The sequence below is a fragment of the Antechinus flavipes genome, chromosome 2 (assembly GCF_016432865.1).
Source record: "Antechinus flavipes isolate AdamAnt ecotype Samford, QLD, Australia chromosome 2, AdamAnt_v2, whole genome shotgun sequence".
In the NCBI taxonomy this organism is placed as follows: Eukaryota; Metazoa; Chordata; class Mammalia; order Dasyuromorphia; family Dasyuridae; genus Antechinus; species Antechinus flavipes.
Window position 1 is genome coordinate 419,742,530 of NC_067399.1, and position 20,564 is coordinate 419,763,093.

Sequence of the window (20,564 nt, forward strand, 5' to 3'; positions counted from 1 at the left end):
TGAGGAATAGAGCACTACAACATATGAAAAGGTATTTTCCTTGTCAGTTCTTTAAAGAAGGTACTTCCTTGGGTGACTAGATTGGGGCTCAAAGAAACTATGTAAGAATCTACTTCCTTTAAAGAGCTAGAAGAAATGAGGAATATAAGAAATTCAGAGAAGTTCAGGAAGCTTTATATGAACTGATATAGAATGAAATAAATAAAACCAAAAGGACATTACAATACAATGACAAAAATCATGTAAATTGAGAGATCACAAAAAGAATGTTGAATCCAGCCAATTGGAAAAATCAGTTAAAGTAATAGAGAATAGATAAAGAAATATATCTTTATATTCATGCCAAAGTCATCAGGGATTAGAATGTATGCAATGTTAGACTTTCTATATCTGATGTTTTTGATTAAATGATTTTTCTTGTCATGAGGAAGGGTCCCATCTTGTGTGGAAGAGTGAACCAATTGTGATTTAAAGACAAAATTCATCAATAAGCTATATTAAAATGTAATATCTGTACTATATTCTATTATGGGTTGACCACATTTGAAATATCATGACCAGTTTTGAGTAAGAGATTTTATGGACCATTAACAAATTTGAGGTTATACACAGGTGATTAACCAAGATAGTGAGGCATATGGAAATTATGTTATATAAATAATGATCAAAGTAACTGCGGATGTTTGATTTGTGGATAGGGAAGATTAAGGAGGAACGTGAAAGCTGTTTTTATTTACTCTCAGGGTTATTGTGTGAAAAAGTAAGTTGGTTTATTTTTCATAGCTCTATTAAGGAAAGCTGAGATCATTAAATGGAAGGTATGAGAAGTAAAGAAATTTGAAGTCATTATCTGGACTTTTCCAATTATTATTATTATTATTAATTTTCCAATTATTGAAGTTGCCCATTAGTTGAATAATCTGTCTTGTAAAGTAGTGAACTCTTGGTGGCTGGAAATATTCAAGGGACATTTTATAGATCATGTGTCAGGGCTGATATTTGACTGGAAAGTTAGACTAAATGACTTGTAGAGTCCCTTCTAATGTGAAGCTTTTGTCATTGAAAGATATACTGACATTCATTTTATCGAACAGTTTTTAAGCTCTTCTTTAAAAATACTTTATTTAAACATTTAACTCACAACTCTGTACATAGAAGGTCTTCAGTAAATGTTGATTGAATCAAGTTGAACTAAGTAATAATAGTATTGCTACGAAATTTTAGTTTCTTCTGATAAGTTGTCCCTTTGAGACAGAGGAATGGGGTTCTCTGGTATACTATGTTTTATTTTCACTACTACCCAAATGAAGACAATAGGTATGCTTATACAACAGGTATAAGCTTCTTTATGCAAAAATCTGCCTAAGAAGGTTTTTGCTTTGAGCTGGTTAAAAGCAGCAAGACCAACCTAACATTTAATGACAAAGAAATTGGGCCAAGAACAGTAGGGGAGGAGACAGATAGGAGGTGTTTGGGGAAGACTTTTGTTTCTAGGAGTTGAATTTCCTCTAGTCAGTGTTCTGTCCTTTAGTCTCAGAAGTAATCCTGACTTGGGAATTCCCAATTGAATTCCTTAAGGAATGCCCTATAGGGCTACTTATCTTTAAGGACCATGAAGAAGTCAAAAGATCTATCTATTTTTGCTTCTGAGTTTGCCAGTGACTCTTATTAAATTAGTATATGGAACTATTTCTATAAAATGAGCTAGGCATACTATACATAGGGATGAAAATGAGGTAAATTTTCAGCAGAGAGCATGTTGATTTCAGTCATGTAAAATTTTATCTAATGCAATTAAGAAACCTCTTACATTTAAAGGTATCAGTGGCTTAATGAATTGCTAGTTGGCCTTGAAGTCAGGAAGACACTAGGTTCAAGTCATTCCTTTCACATAGATTGTAAGTATGACTTTGGGCAAGTCATTTAAACTTTCAGTTACTTCACCCCCATTCACCAGACCACATTCTGAAATTGCAAGTTGGAAAGCAGGCATTGAAATGCCTTCATAAAAGGCATTTCTCCACCAGGAGTTCCCTACATAAATGAAATCACATGTCTTATTCCCTGCCTTATATGTTTATGTGTATAGAATGTATATGTGTGTGATTATATATGAAATGTGTAAATATTATATGTTTAATATTTATGCATACACACACACATATATATAAATATTCCCATATCTCTCTATTTAAAAACATATATATCCTTGAAGCTGCAGCTTAAAAAATCCTTGACAAAAAAAATTGCACTATTGTTTCATAGTACAATTTTTAAAAAAATTACGATATTGAAACATGTCAGTAGTAATAAAATATGTGCCCTTGAGTTAAGTATAAATTAAGGAACAGCAAAAAGTATCAGTCCTATCATATAGGATGCCAGAGGATCAGAATGGAAGGACTGCCTCTTCAGGCATAGTTGAACTCAATAGCTTCAATTTTAAAGTCAATTGAGTCTGAAATGTATATTTTAATGTACAATTATTAGCAATTCCTAAATCCCTAGGATGTAAGCTGGAATTTAATAAATTGGGCTGAGAGAAGGAAACTATGATAGTGTGATAAGAAGTACATAGGGAATAAAGAACACCATTTAGTGATATAAAGATTAGTTATCACTTCCCTTCTTTCTGTGCAGGTAGTAGGCAAATGCCCCTGCTGATATGTATTTTCGCTTGGTTTATCTTTCCAATGGATATGTTTCACTCTGCAGAAAATAATTATGTATAGAATTGGGTTTGATTCATTGAAGCACACTCTTTGGGACTATTTACAATAAGTCTCAGTAAATAAGTGTGCATTAACAAAAAAAGCCAGCTTAAAACATGTTTATTATAAATTAATTACAGACTAAGCTGATCTAGAAATCTGGACACTAAAAATGTATTTTTCTAAAAAAAAAAAAAGTTCCATGTTCACATACTACCTCAGTGTTAGATTGGGTTTAAATTTATCTTGAGGTCATAAATGATTTGTGACTAATAAGAATGGATAGTATTAACTAAACTTGTAAAAAAAAGTCAGACTAGAGAAGAATGCTGCTTCATGGTTGTTCAATTGCTTACAAAATTTCCTATGCTTAGAGCACAAATTGTTGAGTTAATTGCATGATGTATTTTTTTTAAATCAATAAGTAGTTTAAGGAGAAAGGGGCTGTACAGTAGGAAGAAGTGGTCTTTTTCTATAATTTCTTGTGTTTTAAAAGTTACTTTGTATCTGAATAGAAAGCTTCCTAAATCAGGGAGGCTTCACTCTGCAAAAATTTTGAATATTTCTGGTGGTGAAGTTCATTCCTATGGGTTCTGATTTATATGTTATATCAAAATAGAAGCTGACACATGTTATCATTAGAGACGGCACCACCTCTGTACTGCCAGGACACTGAACAACCTTATGCTTGGCAGGACTATTGGAGAGATCAAAACACAAAAATCTTCTCTGGACATTTTGTCGTGAGAGTGATTATAAGCCCTTAACATTTGTTTGAGTTTTGGCCAAAATGCTCACTCCTAGTCAGATTATGTGTATATGATGGTTCTTACAATATAACATGGAAGTTCCTTGGAGAGATGTGCTGTTTCATTTTTGTTTCTGTATATCCCAAGACTTAACAGGGTTCCTGGTACATAATAAATGCATAATCAATACTTTTTAAGCACTAAATGACCACTTGCTTAAAAAAAGAAAAAAAAATCTACCTCATTTCTATATTATAATAGTTTTTACCTGGACAAAGGGATCTATTTGCTCATTTCTAAGATTATTTTATTTATTTGTTTGTTTTAATTCCCTGAATTTTAATATATCATTTCTTTTGCTGTCATCCTAGGAACTAACTTCACCCTTGCAGAACTAGGAATCTGTGAACCCTCCCCTCATCGAAGTGGTTACTGCTCCGACATAGGAATTCTTCACCAAGGCTACTCCTTGAGCACAGGGTCTGACGCTGACTCAGATACAGAGGGAGGAATGTCTCCAGAGCATGCTATAAGATTGTGGGGGAGAGGGATCAAATCCAGGCGCAGTTCCGGTCTATCAAGTCGTGAAAACTCAGCCCTTACCCTGACTGACTCTGATAATGAAAATAAGTCAGATGATGAAAACGGTAGGCCTGTTTCTTAAATGCATTGTAATGTTCCAAGCATTGTACTATATGGAGTTACTTAATTTTTCATTCATTTATTTATTTTGTACATCAATAGAAATCCATTCATTTTCCTCTAAACTGACTTTGTCTGCCTACTTTAAGAAGGTGGGGGAAGACTAAACTATACCAGAAAAAAGAAGAGTATTTTAAAATCACATTTTGATGATAACAGAGTATTCTGGTATAGTCTGTTGGTCTTATTAGCAAGTAAATTACATTGCAAAGAAGGCAACTTGATAAACTATGACCTATACCTGAAAATGTCCTCTCTCTATGAGTTTCTAGGTCTTTGTATTGATTTCCCCCCTAAATGGCAACCTGGGTTATTTTCCTCATGAAGATCTCTTAAGAATACCACCTTATCTTATACTTTCATTTCCAGACAGCAATGCCTCATATCCGTACTGAAGATCAAACTTGTAGCAGATGCTCTAGAGTTTAATAATGACAAATAGGAAGAAACTTGCCTTCAAAAAAGTATTCCCTTACATGTTTACTTTTCGCCTTGGTGCCTATTTAGGTTAATAATATGCCACATGTTTTCTATCACAATCACTATCACTTATCCATCAGCTTTGTAGGTGGGTTTAATGAAACTTTGGAAGCTTTGTTGAAAATTAAATGCTTCTGATCATTAAGCGGTAAGTATAGGCAGAGCCTGAACAAGCCATTAAAAAGATAAGGTCCTTATTTGTGTATTTGTTTGAGATGCTTAACTGTTTTGGGTTTTCAAGGAAAAAAAAATTAAGAGATAAATTGCATTAGGCCAAGTTGATTTTTGAGGAAAACATCAAATGCTATATTATTTGTTATGAGTGAATTGTATATTTGGAATGAAAATTGCCGTTAAAAAGGTTTACAAATAGATCAGTTAAGAATGTTTATACAAAACACTTTAAGACTTCTGCTAGAACAGCCATAAGTATTTTCATATATTAAAAAAAGAAATTTGTAGTGTGACAGCTTGTCGTGAATGGCAATGCAGAGCTAAACATTCAGAATCCAAAGTGTGCTGAAAATACATCATTTTGGGGGTAAGTTACATGCATTTAAAGAAAAGTCACCACATCTCATTTAAATTTATGTTTAATTCTGCAATAATTTATTCCAGGGAAGGGGAAAAGAGATGTCTCTTACTCATGTCACAGTACAACGCCTGTAGCTAATCAAGGTTTCCTCTCAAGTAAAATACCATACTTGACTTCCTAGGACGTAATTTTGGAATTTAAAAAATTGTAATACTTGGCACATTTAGCATTTTAAGATACTTATTCAAAAGGATATTACTTTTAGAAGTTTTTGTATATGATAAAAAATTAAATCTATTTACTGATGTTCTTTTTCAACTTTAGTATATGTCAGATATGGTCAAAAAACTTGATTTGATTTGCCAAATAAAGAAAATCACTTTCGAGCAAAGAAAACTTTAGATTTTTTTTTAACAATATAAAATCTCCAAATAAATATGTTACTTGTATTTTTAGGGATTTTTTTAGGAGCTATGTATATATTAGTTTTATTAAGCATAAACATTCCATTTTAGTCATAATTATTTTAAATCAGCTGCATTGTTACACACTGAGCTAATAATAGGATTTGCCCAGTGAAGCAAGTATAGAGGAAGAAATGCTTACTTTGGATTTACTTAGGAACTGTTATGGATGAAAAGAATTTGTTAATGAATTATGTCAAATGAATGAGTAGACTGAAGGTGTTTTCATGTTCTCTTTTCTTGACATTGGTCAAGAATTTACATTTTAAAAGTTTTTCTACCTCTAAAAAGTCCTATCCTAATCTTCCACATGCCTTTGGGAAAGCATTCCCTATATTTGGATACCAGTTGCTATACTACTGACATTGTACAAAGCTAGATATACTGGGAATAAGAAAATGGTCTGAAGGGAAAGGGTTTTTTATGTGTATGTGGGGGAGGGAGGGAGTTCCAAAGTAGAAAGAATATACTAAATTCAGAACTCAAGATTAATTAGAAGTAGTATTATCAATATTATTAGAAATGTGTGTGTTGAGGATATTTATTTTCCCAGAAATGAAAACAAGGGATTTTACATGTGAAGTTATAAAATATTTACTAAGATAAGAAATTACTATCCTGCAAGCTGAGGTGTTAACTTCAGTAAACTCATTGCTCTTTCTCTTTGACAAATTCTGTTTAGCTCAAAAAGAAATCAATGCTTTTTCACATCACTGACTTTATGAAGTTTGGGAATGTATTATCATATAGATTGACAGTTGCCCCACTGGTTCCACACAGCAGCATGGACACTTACAAAACCATCATTAATTTCTCACACTTGTACCCAGCAATGGCTTCCTACATAATAAACCCCATATCCTTCAGAATCAAATCAATAACTTTTTAGGTATGCACCTCTTGAAGAGGAAGTAAGGAGATGCTATTTCAAGGGGGATTCTCTCCAATAGTTTGGGGGTTTGAGGAGACACTATAAAATAAGACTTTTCTTGGTCTGGGATTTTGTACATAAGCTTACTTGTTGAATCTTGGGGTGCATAAAATTTCAGAGAATCATTGATTGATTTTATTTAGAGTTTCTCTTTTTTCCTTTCCTTACTAACTGGTTATATTACAAAGCATCCTTAAAAAAGTTAATTCATTTCAGAAACTAATACTCCCATGCATCTGAGTTTAAGATTCATCAATCCTTTAAAAAAAGATTAAACAAATTCTACTCCCTGCCAAGGCTAGCGTTTCTAGTTGGATTTGTGTAGATATGCTATAACTGAAAACACCATTAAACTACTCAGCCATCCTTTTTTTATACTTTTTTTACATAGATATACTAACCTTTCTTTCTACACTCACCAACATTTGGGATTTGTCACTTAAATGGCCAAGGCTGAAAACCAAATCAGGCCCTGTGCTAGTATAGTATACAATTCAAAATTTCTCAGTTTTTCTCTTCTTAAAACACTCTCATGGAATATTAAGTTGTTTTAGATTGTATAATTTAATGATAGTTTAGTTAGGAAAGAAAATGAGTCCTGAAAGTAGTTGGATTGTCTTTGCTATGGTGAAAGTGGACTTCGTGTGTAAGTTGAATCTTCCAGGAACTGCCAAAGTACAATGTCACTTTTCCCCCTGCTACCCATTTAAAATGTGTCCTCCTCAGTGTCCTCCATATCACCTGAGAAAATGGGACACCCAATAATACACTATAGTAACTAATTGCATCCTTAAAAATGTAAGATAGCACATATTATTCTGTGTAGTTTGAATCCCTGAGGCAATTTCTTCACCTTAGGGACTGATATATGTCCTTCAGTTTTATAGCATAGTTTTAGTTACATTTGCTGGAATGGAAGTCCAGAGAGAGCAAAGTATCATAGCTATGGGATAACTTGCGATGACTCCTAAAACTTGGATGAAATTACTGTATTTTTCTTCTCATTCTTTACACATGGTAATCATGGAAAATATTTATTTTCATTCATTGCCAGTGAGTTGGGAAATTGTAAATTCTCATTTTGTACCTTGAGGAAGAAAATGTAAATGTTGGGTTAATTCCACTGTATTACACAAAATCATTTAAAAAGTAAGCTGGTACTTTGCACAAAATGGATTATTTGTATAATACCTTTGGCAGTCTGTCTCTCTGGTGAGTCATTAGATCGTGAGTCAATTTGGCATATCTTCTCATGTGTCTCTTCCTTCAGTATGGCATTGGGAATATCTCATCAGTACTTGATAAATGTTGTCCATCTAGATGAGCAAACCCTGGAGGTAGGTTATTGTTTTCCCTTGGGTCCCATTTTAGTTGTACCCAGCTAAATCTAGCTTCTGTAGCCAGGTTTTACTCATTTATATCTTTTAGGCATATATTCCTCAAATCATTCTCTTACTTCCTAACCAAGGTTATAACCTAGGAAGAGAATGTCTTCTAGGTTAACTAAAAAAGAAACTTGTTTAGCTTTATTATTATAATAAATTATATTAAATCTAGTTGGTATTTTATATTGCCATATCTGTGTGTAATTACCAAGCTGGCTAGTTTCAAGATCAAAAGTCATTAAGTGCTTTCTAGACATGATTAAGAATTCATAATTTGTCATAAAAAAGGAATGTCAAACAGCCCAAAAATGGATGTCAGAAAGTCCAAAGTAGAGATTGAGTGAAGCTTTAAAAAAAAGGAAAAAAAATGAACAAATGCCTATTCATTCTTTAGAATGTCTTAAATTGGCATGGGAGCGGGGGAGGGGGGAAAGGGAGGGGAGAAACACTTTGAGATTCTCATCTTTTTTTTTTAAAGGTTAATTGTTCTAAATCATTTATAATGTTGGGGTGGCCACATTTAGATTATTCATTTCAAATAGTATACATTGTGTAATTTATTTTTTCATTTTAAATTTGCTGAAACAAAAAATGTTAGTGGTATATAGTGAATTACAAAAAGCCAAACATGAGAATAAGATGAAGATGCTTTGGGATCTACAATTCAGTGGTTTGAAGATTCAAGGTAAAACAATAAAAATTAGTCTCTCTTATAGGCAGGACTTGAGAAAAGTTGTTGAGGGAAGTTCAGAGAATGATTATCATAGTGTCTAAAAATGTAGCTTATGATAAGATCAAATGATCAAATTTGCCCACAAAAAAAGTTTTAGAGTTGATTCTCAGCCAAAATAAAAAATAGTTGCATTTTTTGTGGGGTTTATATTTGGGAAAGTATGAATATATGTGAGAAAATAAATCTTATTTCTATTGCATATATTCTCATTTATAAATTAAAATGTAAAAGTTTGGAGGGGGTTCCCCCTCTATTGTGGTTGGGTTTTTTTTATCATGTTTATAATTGCTCCCTGAGGCTCACAAACAAGGGGTACATTCTGTAGTTACAATAAGTAAAATAAAGGCCTAAGCTTTACTGTTGGCAAGGGTAGGATGATTCTGTTACATATGTAATCTTCAGGCCTTCGGGGAGACTTTGAGTTTGGTGGATAATCATTTGGTTTTAAGCTGCTGAATTTCTGATATCAGGGCTTTGCTTCAGTAGAGCAGAAAAGGGAAACAGGGTTAAAAGCTTTGTCAGAGCATAATCATGAACCCCAAAAGCCAGAAAAGTTTAACTTTTTTGCCCATTATTCAGTCAAAATTTTTTTTTTCAATTTGGTATTTTTTTTGGTTAGGGACCAAATTTAGTTTATGTAATGGGTCAAATAGGAAAGCTATAAGTCCAGTATAAACGTAATAAAGAATAGGAGTCAAAGATAATGAAGTTGATAGTATAAATTTTCATCATACAAATCTACATAGGAAATAATATTCAACAGAAAGGTCTTGAAAAAGGATGAGAAGTAATAAGACTTTTCATTTGCCTATTTTGAAACTGGGCCACGGTTAAGTGGAAGGAAGACATAAACTTAATAGATTTGTGGGCACGGTAAATATCAGCCTGTTTATTCATGTGAGAAAAAAGAAGCTTCTTGTGATTCAATTTTAAGTAGTTGTTGTCAGAACAAAGACAAGATTCTTCCACTGAATTCCCCCTCCCCCCCAATTCTCTTAATTCAATAATGGGGAGTGTTGCATGAGACTTCAAATGGGAAGACAAAAGCATGTGTGGAGAACTCATTTCCATGAAAAATTTGGGGAAAGCTTGAATGAAAAAGGGAGTAGGTGAAAGAAGCCAGTCAGGAAAAAATAATTAAGACAAAATAAAACACATGACAATGATTCCCACTTCTAGGTAAGATTTGATAAGTCATAGAGAGATATTGTAACAATAGATTGTTGTTCAGTCATTTCAGTCATGTCTGATTTTTCACAACTCCATATGAATTTTCTTGGCAAAGGTACAGGAATAGTTTACTATTTTCCTTTCCTTCTTCATTTTATAGATGAGGAAACTGAGGCAAACAGGGTTAAGTGACTTACCCAGAGTCATACAGATAAATAAGTGTCTGAGGGAGGGATTTGAACTCAGAAAGATGAATCTTCCTGATTCTAATTCCTGTATTCCATCCACTGTACTACATAACTACTCAAGGATAATTGATAGAGTGATATAAATTTGAGTCAGGAGACCCTGATTCATAGCAGGCCTCTGACACTTACTATGTGGCCTTTGGCAAGGTGCATACATTTTCTGATTCACAAGCACCTCTCTAAAATGTTATGTTTAGATATGTTTGTGAAGTATCATATTGTTGATATATATTTTTTGATGCCAGCCCACTCCTAAAAGTTATAAATCATGTATTTAAATAGCAAAAAGAATGAAAATGAATTACGCTTTGAAAATGCTTTTTGCTTTGGAGTTTCAGGTTTGCTTTTTGTAATTCACAACATCCCAAGTGATAACTAGAGATACTCTGAAGTTTTTCAAAAACAAATTCAGAAATTCCTAATCAAAAACATTTGCATCAAGCTAGATGCATGTCCCATTAGCCAGATGGACTTCTAGGAAGAATTAGGAAATAGACCTAGGAAAAATATCCTCACCAGGTTTAGCTACATCAGCTGATCAAGGAAACCCTAGGGCCTTTAGGAAGGAAGCCATTTAAAGTGGAGGGAAATGACTGAGTAGTAATTATGTTCAGTTTTGATCAGATAAGTGGTTTATGGAGTTTATTGCAGATAAATGGAAGGTAATAAAACTAAGGGTAGATCAGAGAAATTCAATGATTTATGAAAGCTCCAAATACCACATGAGAGTGATACAGAGTCCATTGTGCTAAGGATGGCAATGAATGAAAGTCAGGAACTCTGATGAATAGAGACAACTCCTCTGCAAAGTGGTGAGTAAAATATTTTGGTAACTGTAACAAGCTAGCTTTCCTTAGAAAGACTGTCTCCATATTTGATTTTGTGATGTTGAGGTTTTTTTTTTTTTTTAACTACAAAGAGAATATTTGCCTTAGAACATAAATAATTTAAATACAACAATATTTCTTGTTCAAAGGAGTTGAAGGAATTGAAGCTCTAGTCTTTGGAAAAGAGAAGGTTAAGAGGCAACTTCATGGAACTTTAGCTATTTGAAAGGAATAAAGATGTTATGGGAAGAGCTTTGTTACTGGATTATTTCAGTCTATATCAAATATAAGGGCAAAGAGGAGCATGAACTTTTAATGAATGAGAGCTAGAATCCATAGGAAGTTTGAACTGATAACTCATATCTTTAAAAGAAATAGAAAAAATATAAATGGAAATTTATTTGAAAAGTTTGGTTGAAGCATGCACACAAATATCAGTGGCTAATTTTGGTCTTTTTTTCAATGAAACAACAAAGTCATCTCAGATGACATTTTTTATTTAGTAGTATTATGCATTTTTTTAAAACTAGATGTAGTTCAGGAATGATTATTTCTAACGATTTAAGCAACAAATCATTACATAAAAATCATTAGTGAGATTTTTAGCATGTGAACTTCCATATATCTTTTTCTTTTCTCTTTTTAAACTTTGCTGAATTGAAAGCATTCCCCTAATGGTTCATTGCTCAGCCATGTGACAGGTACCATGGGAGATTCGAAGAAGTGTTGGACAAGGTCTCTCTTTATAATCTATTGGTACAAGCCAATAAACGACAAGTGTCAGAATAAGTGGTATTCTAGGTAATAAATATCATAAGAGTTCAGAGGAAGCAGAGATCGATATAGACTTGAGTAGTAATGACTGACTTTAAGGTTTGCAAAGAACTTTGTATACATTATCTCATTTAACTGATCCTTTCCATGACCCTAGGAAATAAAGACTCTTGGTATTATTATCCAGATTTTATAATAGAGGAAACTGAAGTGAAAAATGTTAAGCAGTTTTACTCAAGGTCATAAAAGTATTAAGTTTCAAAGATAGAATTTGAACCCAAGTTTTCAAGACTTCAAGTGAAGCACATTATTTATCCAGCCATTTTGCATTTGTTTAACATAGATATGAACAAAAATATGGATTGGTTTAGACCTTGAAGTGTGACTATAATTTGGTCATATGGGAAGGAATAAGGTTCTATAGAACACAGAAAAAAAAATCCTGTGAAATAAGTCGACTATGAACTTAGTGAGATCAGGAGATGGTGAATTAACCAACATGTCTAGGAAGTAGATTTCAACTTGAGGTAAGTCCTTTAAACTCTACAGGCCTCAGTTTCCATATAGATATAGATATAAATATAGATATAGATATAGATAAGGTTTATTAAATCAGAGGTTTTTAAATAGGGATTCATGAATTTTAAACAATCTATTTTTTGATAATTGTTTTTCAGTATAACTGATTTCCTTAGAAATCCTGTTTATTTTATTTTATGCATTTAAAAACATTATTATTGGAATGGGCTTTACCAGGCTTCTAAAGGAATCCATGATGCAAAAAAAAAGGTTTAGAATCCCTGGACAAAAATAATCTCTAAGAGCCTTTCCAACTCTAAACCCTATTATATTCTTGAAACTTTAGTTTAGGTAAGGAGGAGCCTTGAATGAATGTAAGCTATTAGCTTTAATATTAGGTTTGGTCCTATAAGCATTTTTAAACTATTAAAAAGTTTTGATTAGATTAGGAATGAACTTAAAATAGTATTTTTGGAGAGATTAATTTTGTTACAAAGTTCAGGACAGATTGAAATGAGTTATATGACAAAAAGATCTGAACTGTGGTGGTGGCAATAGTAATGCAAAGAAAATATATATGTGTGTCTATGTATATATGTATTTTGCTGTATTATTTTATATGTATGTGTACATACATGTATACAGATATATACACATATAACTACACATACACAAACATATATAAAATCTGTCATAAAGACATTATTTGCCTTCCTGCATTTCAGAGTCAGAATCAGGCCAAATTGGCTCTCTCCTGTTGGGTTTTCACCCATGGCATATTGCGGCTCATCTTTGTGCCTTTTCATTAGCTGTCACAAAGCCTAGGATACACTTTCTCTTTACTTCCAGCTCCCTTTCCAGATGTATTGCAAGCACTACCTTTTAAATGAAGCCTTTCTCAATCGCTTCAACTCTTAGTAATCTCCCTTTCTAACTACTTTAGATTTACAATCAAGTTATTGTCTCTGCATTTTTTCTCTGTGTACTTATGTATTTTCATGTTTTCTCCCTCAAAAGAATGTAAGTACTGTGAGAGTTGGATTATGAGAAGCCAATGAAATAATATATGGGAATGCTTATATAAGTGTTATGTAAAAAGGCAGTTCATCATACTGGATGATACACAGAAACAAGAATCTCTAAGTTCAAGGCCCAATGCATACTGTGTATGTGTAACTCTGAAGCAAGTTATTTAATCTCTCATATCATAACCAGTGGTATCAAATTTAAGTAGAAACAAAGCCACTTGATGCATACATGAGGATTCCTACTGGCCACGTTACCTTAGAAAATCACATTTTGAAATTATCTATGTTCTATTATATATATATATATATATATATATATATATATACACACACATATATATATATATATATATATATATTTATTTATTTATTTATTTATTTATTTTGTTAAATAGATCTCAATCTTTTTTTTTCCTAATCACATTTTTATCTGGTTCAGTATCTGAAGAAAATTGCAGATTGTGGCCTGCTGGCCAAGTGTTTGCTATCCCCTATAACATTCCTTTAAATTATAGTGTAGAAAAGGTGGCCACTTGCACTGATAGGAATTCCCTCTCTGGAATTAATACTATCAGTGAAATCACAGTTCTAAAACTTACTAGCTATTATTTTTGTTAGTAACATCTCTGAGTTTCAGACAATTTTTTAAGGTTTATTTAATCAGTTATAGATGGCTTGCCAACTGTGATGTTGTAAGAAATTCAAAAAATGAAAAAAAAAATCACATATTGATATATTTAACCTATTAAATCAAATAAGGTATTGTTGAAGGAACTAACATTCCTTCTCCAGAAAAAGCATCAAATTGGAAGTTAAAAGAAGGAGCCTATTGTATAAATTATCTTGTGAAGGTTTAAGGATTATTATAGGATATCACTACAGACCATTAACTGTAATGCTGTTTACTCTGATGACAAATATATATATATATGTAGCTGATTAAAAAAAATTGAGATTTTTACAATGATATCATGTAAAGTTACACCAGATAGTCAGATATATAAAAAAGAGAATATAGACTACACAGTAAAAATTGGGACAAAAAAATGGAATTGAATCACATTAATGCATGCATTAGTGTAGCAATGGTTAATCCTTTTTTAGCTAATATATGTGTATATTGATATCTTTTGTGTGGTCAGACAAATATATGTATGTGTAATTATATATTGGTTTTACATGTAGATATTGTATAAGCATGTATGTTTATGTTTGATTATAAGTCTGTGTGTGGCTCCATATTGAGATATGGATTGAATCTATGATTTAATTAGTTTAAAAAAATCTCCAATGAAGAGTATCAGTTCATTATCTTCTCTGAAATTTATTCCTTTATAGAGTTTCACAAATACAGAGTCCTGGGTCTTTCTGGGTCTGAAGTCACTCTTTATCTTCTATATGAAAATACCTCTCACATATGTCTTTGGCTCAATAAGCTTCTTCAGGGTAGCAATAGTGGGGTTTTTTGGTTTGTTTCTTTGTTTTGTTTTGTTTTTTAACCTGTATATCTCCCAGGTCTAGTATATCATTGAAAACTGGAGACTGAGGGGATTTTGCAACAAGTATCTCTGTTAAAGACTTCATTTCTCAAATATATAGAGACATGAGTCAAATTTATAAAAATATAGATCATTATATAGTTCATAAATAGTCAAAGGATATGAAAAGGCAGTTTTCATACAGAGAAATCAAAGCTATCTATACTTATATGAAAAAAATACTGTAAATCACTATGGCTATGCAGAGAAATGCAAACTAAATCAACTCTGAGGTACCATCTCAAAGTAATAAGAGTGCGTAATTGACAAAAAACAGGAAATATTGGATGTTGGAGAGCATGTAGGAAAACTGAGACACTAATTGCATTGTAGGTAGAGTTGTGAACCACTACAATCATTCTGGAGAACAGTTTGGAACTGTGCCCAAAAGGTTATAAAATTGTGCATATCCTTTGATCCAGCAATACTACTGTTAGATTTGTATCCCAAAGACATCCATAAAAAGTAGGGGGAAGAACCTATTTGTACAAAAATAATTATGGCAGTTCTTTCTCTGATGGTTAAGAATTGGGGATCAAAAAGATGCCAAATAAAGTGTAGTATATGATTGCAATGCAATATTATTGTGGTATAAGAAATGATAAGCAGATAAGCAGATAAAATGATTTCAGAAAAACGTGGAAAGAACTACTTGAACTAATGTATGATGAAATTAGTAGAACCCAGAGAATATTGTACCCAGCAACAGCAATGATCAACTGTGAATGGCTTAGGTATTCTCAGCAATACAGTGATTCAAGAAAATCCCAAAGGACTAATGCTAAAGCAAATTATTTGCCATAGAGAAAGAACTGATATCAGTTGAATGCAGACTGAAACATGTAGTTTTTTAAAGGGGAGGGGTGAAGCTTATTGAATGGATTGATCTACTTATATAAACACAATATAAGAGCTGAACTTCTACTCTGATTGAAACACAGGTAAAGATATAGAAAAATAATATGGTATAACTGAAAAACAAACAATAGAAAGGAACAAGCAAGCAATAGACCGGATTCCAAATCCAGCTCTTTATTAGGACCAGTCTTTTAATTTTTCTGAACCTGAATTTGCTCAGAAAGTTTATCATTTAAAAGTTGTTTATTTTTTCATTTAAAGATATGAAAAACATGCGGTGACTCTTCTAAATTATACCCCAATATTTTTGTTATTAGGACTTCACATAAAATACATAATTTTCCTATAATATCAACAATCTCTATAAGATCATTGACATCAAAAAGTTGACTTAAATCATTACATTAGAGCTTTTTTTTTTTTTAAGTAAGCTTGGAGGAGGGGGGATGTTCCTATTAAAAATCTGTTGTTGAGAATGCAATACTTTATCCCGGATTGTTAATTTATTACAAACCAAGGACAGAATTGCAAATCACATGATGAAAGGAACTTCACATCTGCTAAGCCAGCCTGCTAGGCACCTGGTGAAAAGAGAACCGAGTAAATTATGTATTAAACATTCTTATAACTTTCTCCATCTATGGGGCCTTTGATTGGATGAGGTAAGTAATCATAAACACAGTGGTATCTCAGCCATAGGTATTTTTTTTTTTTTTTTACAAAATAGGTAATTCTGCATGCAGTAAGATTAAAAGCACAGACCACAAAGCGATATTGCCCCCAAAATCATGCAGATGCAATTACTATTAAAATAAGCATATGACTCTGCTAATATACAGTATTCTTTAATAATTGATGTTTCAGGGAGAAAACAATCAAGTCTTTGTATGCAGGAGCTTCCCGCTTATACATCTTATATGGATGAGATCCCAGTGTAGAGCAGAGAGGAAATGGGTAGTGATCAATAGAATAGTCTCAACTTCCAAAAGTACAATATGATCCTAGAATCTCAGAACCATAACTTAGAAACTTAGAGAGATGATATACTCTTCCTCCTTCTTTAATCAACCACTTTTATGACATTTCTAACAAGGTTAATTCCAGTATGTTTTTCTAGAACTCTAATACCAAAAAATCTTAACTCCTGGTTAACTAGCATTGCTCATTGTTGTAGTGGGAGTTAAGAAGGAGGTTCAAGTACCACCTCAGGCACATAGTTTCTGGATGACTTCTAGACAAATAATCAAAACTTTCAATGCCCCAGGCAAGTCTGAGACTATAAATCACATCACAGGGGCAGATTTTTGCACTGATACAGAGAGTTTCTCCAGCAAGAGCTCCCTATACCACTCTTCTTATAGGCTTTCATTTCTCTCTAATCTTAGCATAAGCTGTCATGAAGAGCTTTGTTGAGCTAAACAAAGAATGAGGGAGTCAATTTTGTTTGTTTGTTTGTTTTAAGATCAGGGAGAGTTGCTGTGACTGTAAAGCTGATTTTCTCAGGTGGCTACTAAATTTTAGTTATCTATGTGAAATTCCAAACATATTTTAAAGCAAACATTATTTGAATGAATGAGTGTTACTCCTCTCCACCACCAATGGGGAAGACTTTGAAACAATTGGATATATTGGTATTTGATACACTAATATTTTCTTTTAAGTAGGAGAATTTATTCATGTTAGAGCATTCAATCCTTAAAAATCCTAAAGTATTTAATAAAAATAAGATACCATATGCTTATGATGATTAGGATCCATTATTATAATACAAAGTGTAGAATTATGATCGAGATGGAAAGACTTCTAAATTTCACAGATTTAAGATCAAATTGATGCTTTGAGATTTTTCTTTTTGATATTATGAAACAACAAGTTAGTAATCAAAGCATGAAAAATTTAGTAGAAATGATTGTGGTTCTTATATTTTAAAGTCAAATATATTTTGCATAAAATCAGAATAGAAGATAAAATTGCAAGTGTTCATCAGATGACACCTCAAAAAATTAGAATGTCTTCTTTTAAGACATAGAGGAATGACCTGATCTCCAATATCAGTGCTTGTTGAAGGAGTATTTGCAATAAGAAAATAAAAAGGAAGTAAAATACATAACCCTTTAGACAAACCTAAAATTTGAAATGGATCACATCAGCATCAAACCACAAGTAAGCTGGGTTCAAATCCTGCCTTTGACAGTTAATAGCTTTGTAAAATGGGGATAATACCTATAAAAATGTTATTACAGGGCATCATATAATTGTAAGGATCAAAAGAAATGTAAATTGCTAGCACTTTCCAAACCTCAAAGCCCTATAAAAACGCCAGTTTTTTATTACCATAGAATAATAAAAAGAAGATAACTTATCTACTAACAGACTCCTAGAATACAAAGGGATCTTAGACAGCACTCATGTATATCTAAACAAGAATTCACTCAAATATTATTGACAAGTGTTGGTCTAGCCTTTTCTTGAAGAGGTCTAGTAATGAGCAAACCATATTCCCTTCTAAGATAGCCTGTTGGACAGTTCTAATTATTATGAAATTTTAGTTCAAATTGAAATCTCCATTTCTGAAACTTCTACCTTTCACTTCTTATTCTGTCCTATTGGTCTTGGAGGGACCAAAACCATTTTACATACAAGCCTTTAGATACTTATGACCACTGAAATGCCCCAATCACTTGCCAAATCTTCTAAGTAGTCTCAATTTTTTCAATTAATCCTTCTATGGCATATTTTATGGAAGTCCCTTACCCCACCACCAATTATCTTCCTCTGAATATTCTTCAGTGTAGCAGTATCATTTTTTAAATGATGTACTCACAAATGAATATAATAGTCCATATCTAGACTGAACAGGGTAGAGTACAATGGTATCACCTCCTTAATGTTGCACTCTGATTCTTTCAATGCAGAAAGGAATTTACTTTAATTTTGGGGATTGTTGTATGTTACAGATGGCTTATGTAGACTTTGAACTCTATTAAAACCCTCAGTTGTTGTTGTTTCAGACAATAGCTGTCTGATCATAAATCCTTCATCTTGTACTTATGAAATTGATTATATGAAGCCAGATGTATGACTTTACATTTTTCATCTTATTAGATTCAGCTCAACATTCTAGCTTAAGTTTTTTAGGATCCTGTATCATCCAGTATATTAACTATCCAAGCTGCCTTTCTGTCACATGCAGATTTAATAAGCATACCATCTCTGCTCTTTTTCAAATTACTGATTTTAAGAAAAAATATTAAAACAGAATAGAGGCAACAACAGAGACCATTAGCCATGCCAGTGGAAAATTTGTTCTAGTTTGACATTGAACCATTAATGACTCTTTGAATCTAGCTGTCCATTGCCTAAAATCTATATTGATGAAGATGCATATCTGAATCTAAATAATCATACTATCATTTTGTATAAGAATTGCATGAAATAATCCTTTTGCTTTGTTAAAGCTTGAGAAGGCAACTGATAGAATTGTTCTAGTCTGCAAACCTACTATCAAGAAAAGTGAATATGACATAACCTATTTCTACTGAAGTCATGCCATTTTGATCACTTTTTCCTTTTCCTAATGTTTTCTTATATCTTTTTAATGATGCATTCTTGAATTTTGCTAGAAATCAGAGTCAAAATCATTGATGAACAATTTTCAGACTCTATTTTCTTCCATTTTTGAAAATCTAAATGAAAGCTTTTTCCAATCTTACTACACCATTCCTGTTCTCTCTTTCAAAGATTATTGACTAATAAGTCTGATTGTTCAAAAACTGTTTTATAATTCTTTGAATACTTTGACATGCAGTTCATGTGGACCTGGTAAATTAATAACATTAAGAGAAGTTAGCTGCTCTCTTAACTACATTTATATTTATCCTGGATTCCAGTTTTCTATTAGCCATTTTAGTTCATCTTTTCTGCCCCCCCCAAAAAAAATTATTCTCTTTAATACAGAAAGTAGATACAAAATAAGAATTGCCCATCATCTCTGTTGCATCATTATTCCAGTCATACCAAGGTATAGTCCTGTTTTCCTTTCCCTTCCTACTCATTGATTCTCTCCCTCTCTATAATTGTTTAAACAACGTACATTTTTGTTATCTTTACTTTTTTCTCAGCAATATCAATTCATTCTGATCTTAATAACTACAGATAATATACATTAAGCTATATCATAGTTTTATGTTTACTTTTGTTATCTTTGTTTCTACCTTCTTTAACATGCCTTTAAAAATCAGATTGATGATTGATAAATCACTCTTCATTCATATCATTAAAACTGACTGGTACTGAACTCACTATCATTAGAGAGCTTTTAAAAAAAGCTCAACTATTTTTTATTATTATTTGTTTGGGATTCTGCAGAGAAAATATTTATTTAGGGATTGGATAGACTCCTGAGAGCTCTTCAAACTCATGAAGTACCATGTTGGACACAGAATGTCAAGCAAGTTTATGAGGAAAAGAGGAAGAATTTAGGAATATTTCAATGCAATTTGGGGGATCTTGTTTATAACTTATTCACATATAGTTTAACTGCTAGAAATCAACAAGATATTCTAATACTTTGTATAGTATTTAAGCAATTATATTTCAAATATGTAATTTAAATTTTTCAAGACCCTCAAGTGTGAAATATTATAAGTGAAAAGACTATGGAACTTACTCAACAAGTAGTATCTATTTTCAAAATGTCATTGTCTAAAAGATGTCAATAAATGGTTTCCCAAGATTAGCATTTATGAGCAAGCTCACAAAACCAATTTGATGAGGGAACTGAGCTCAAGTCATTGACTGAAAGATAACCTTGATTTTCCAGATCTGGCTAGGTAATAAACCTCACTTCTATTCTCTCCTTTCCTCTCTCCAAAAATGTTCTCCCTCAAAGAAAGCTATAATTCAATAATTT

The 20,564-nt window shown here is 32.3% G+C and overlaps 1 protein-coding gene across 2 annotated transcripts in view; it reads left to right on the plus strand.

The window, feature by feature from the left end:
• The window catches only part of TENM2 (teneurin transmembrane protein 2), a 1,239,558-nt gene that overhangs the window by 334,696 nt on the left and 884,298 nt on the right, over positions 1-20,564 (plus strand). For both annotated transcript variants that reach the window (XM_051978860.1, XM_051978861.1), the window contains exon 3: positions 3,832-4,107. In XM_051978860.1, coding sequence (XP_051834820.1) covers positions 3,832-4,107 — 276 coding nt within the window. The remainder of the gene's footprint in view (positions 1-3,831; positions 4,108-20,564) is intronic.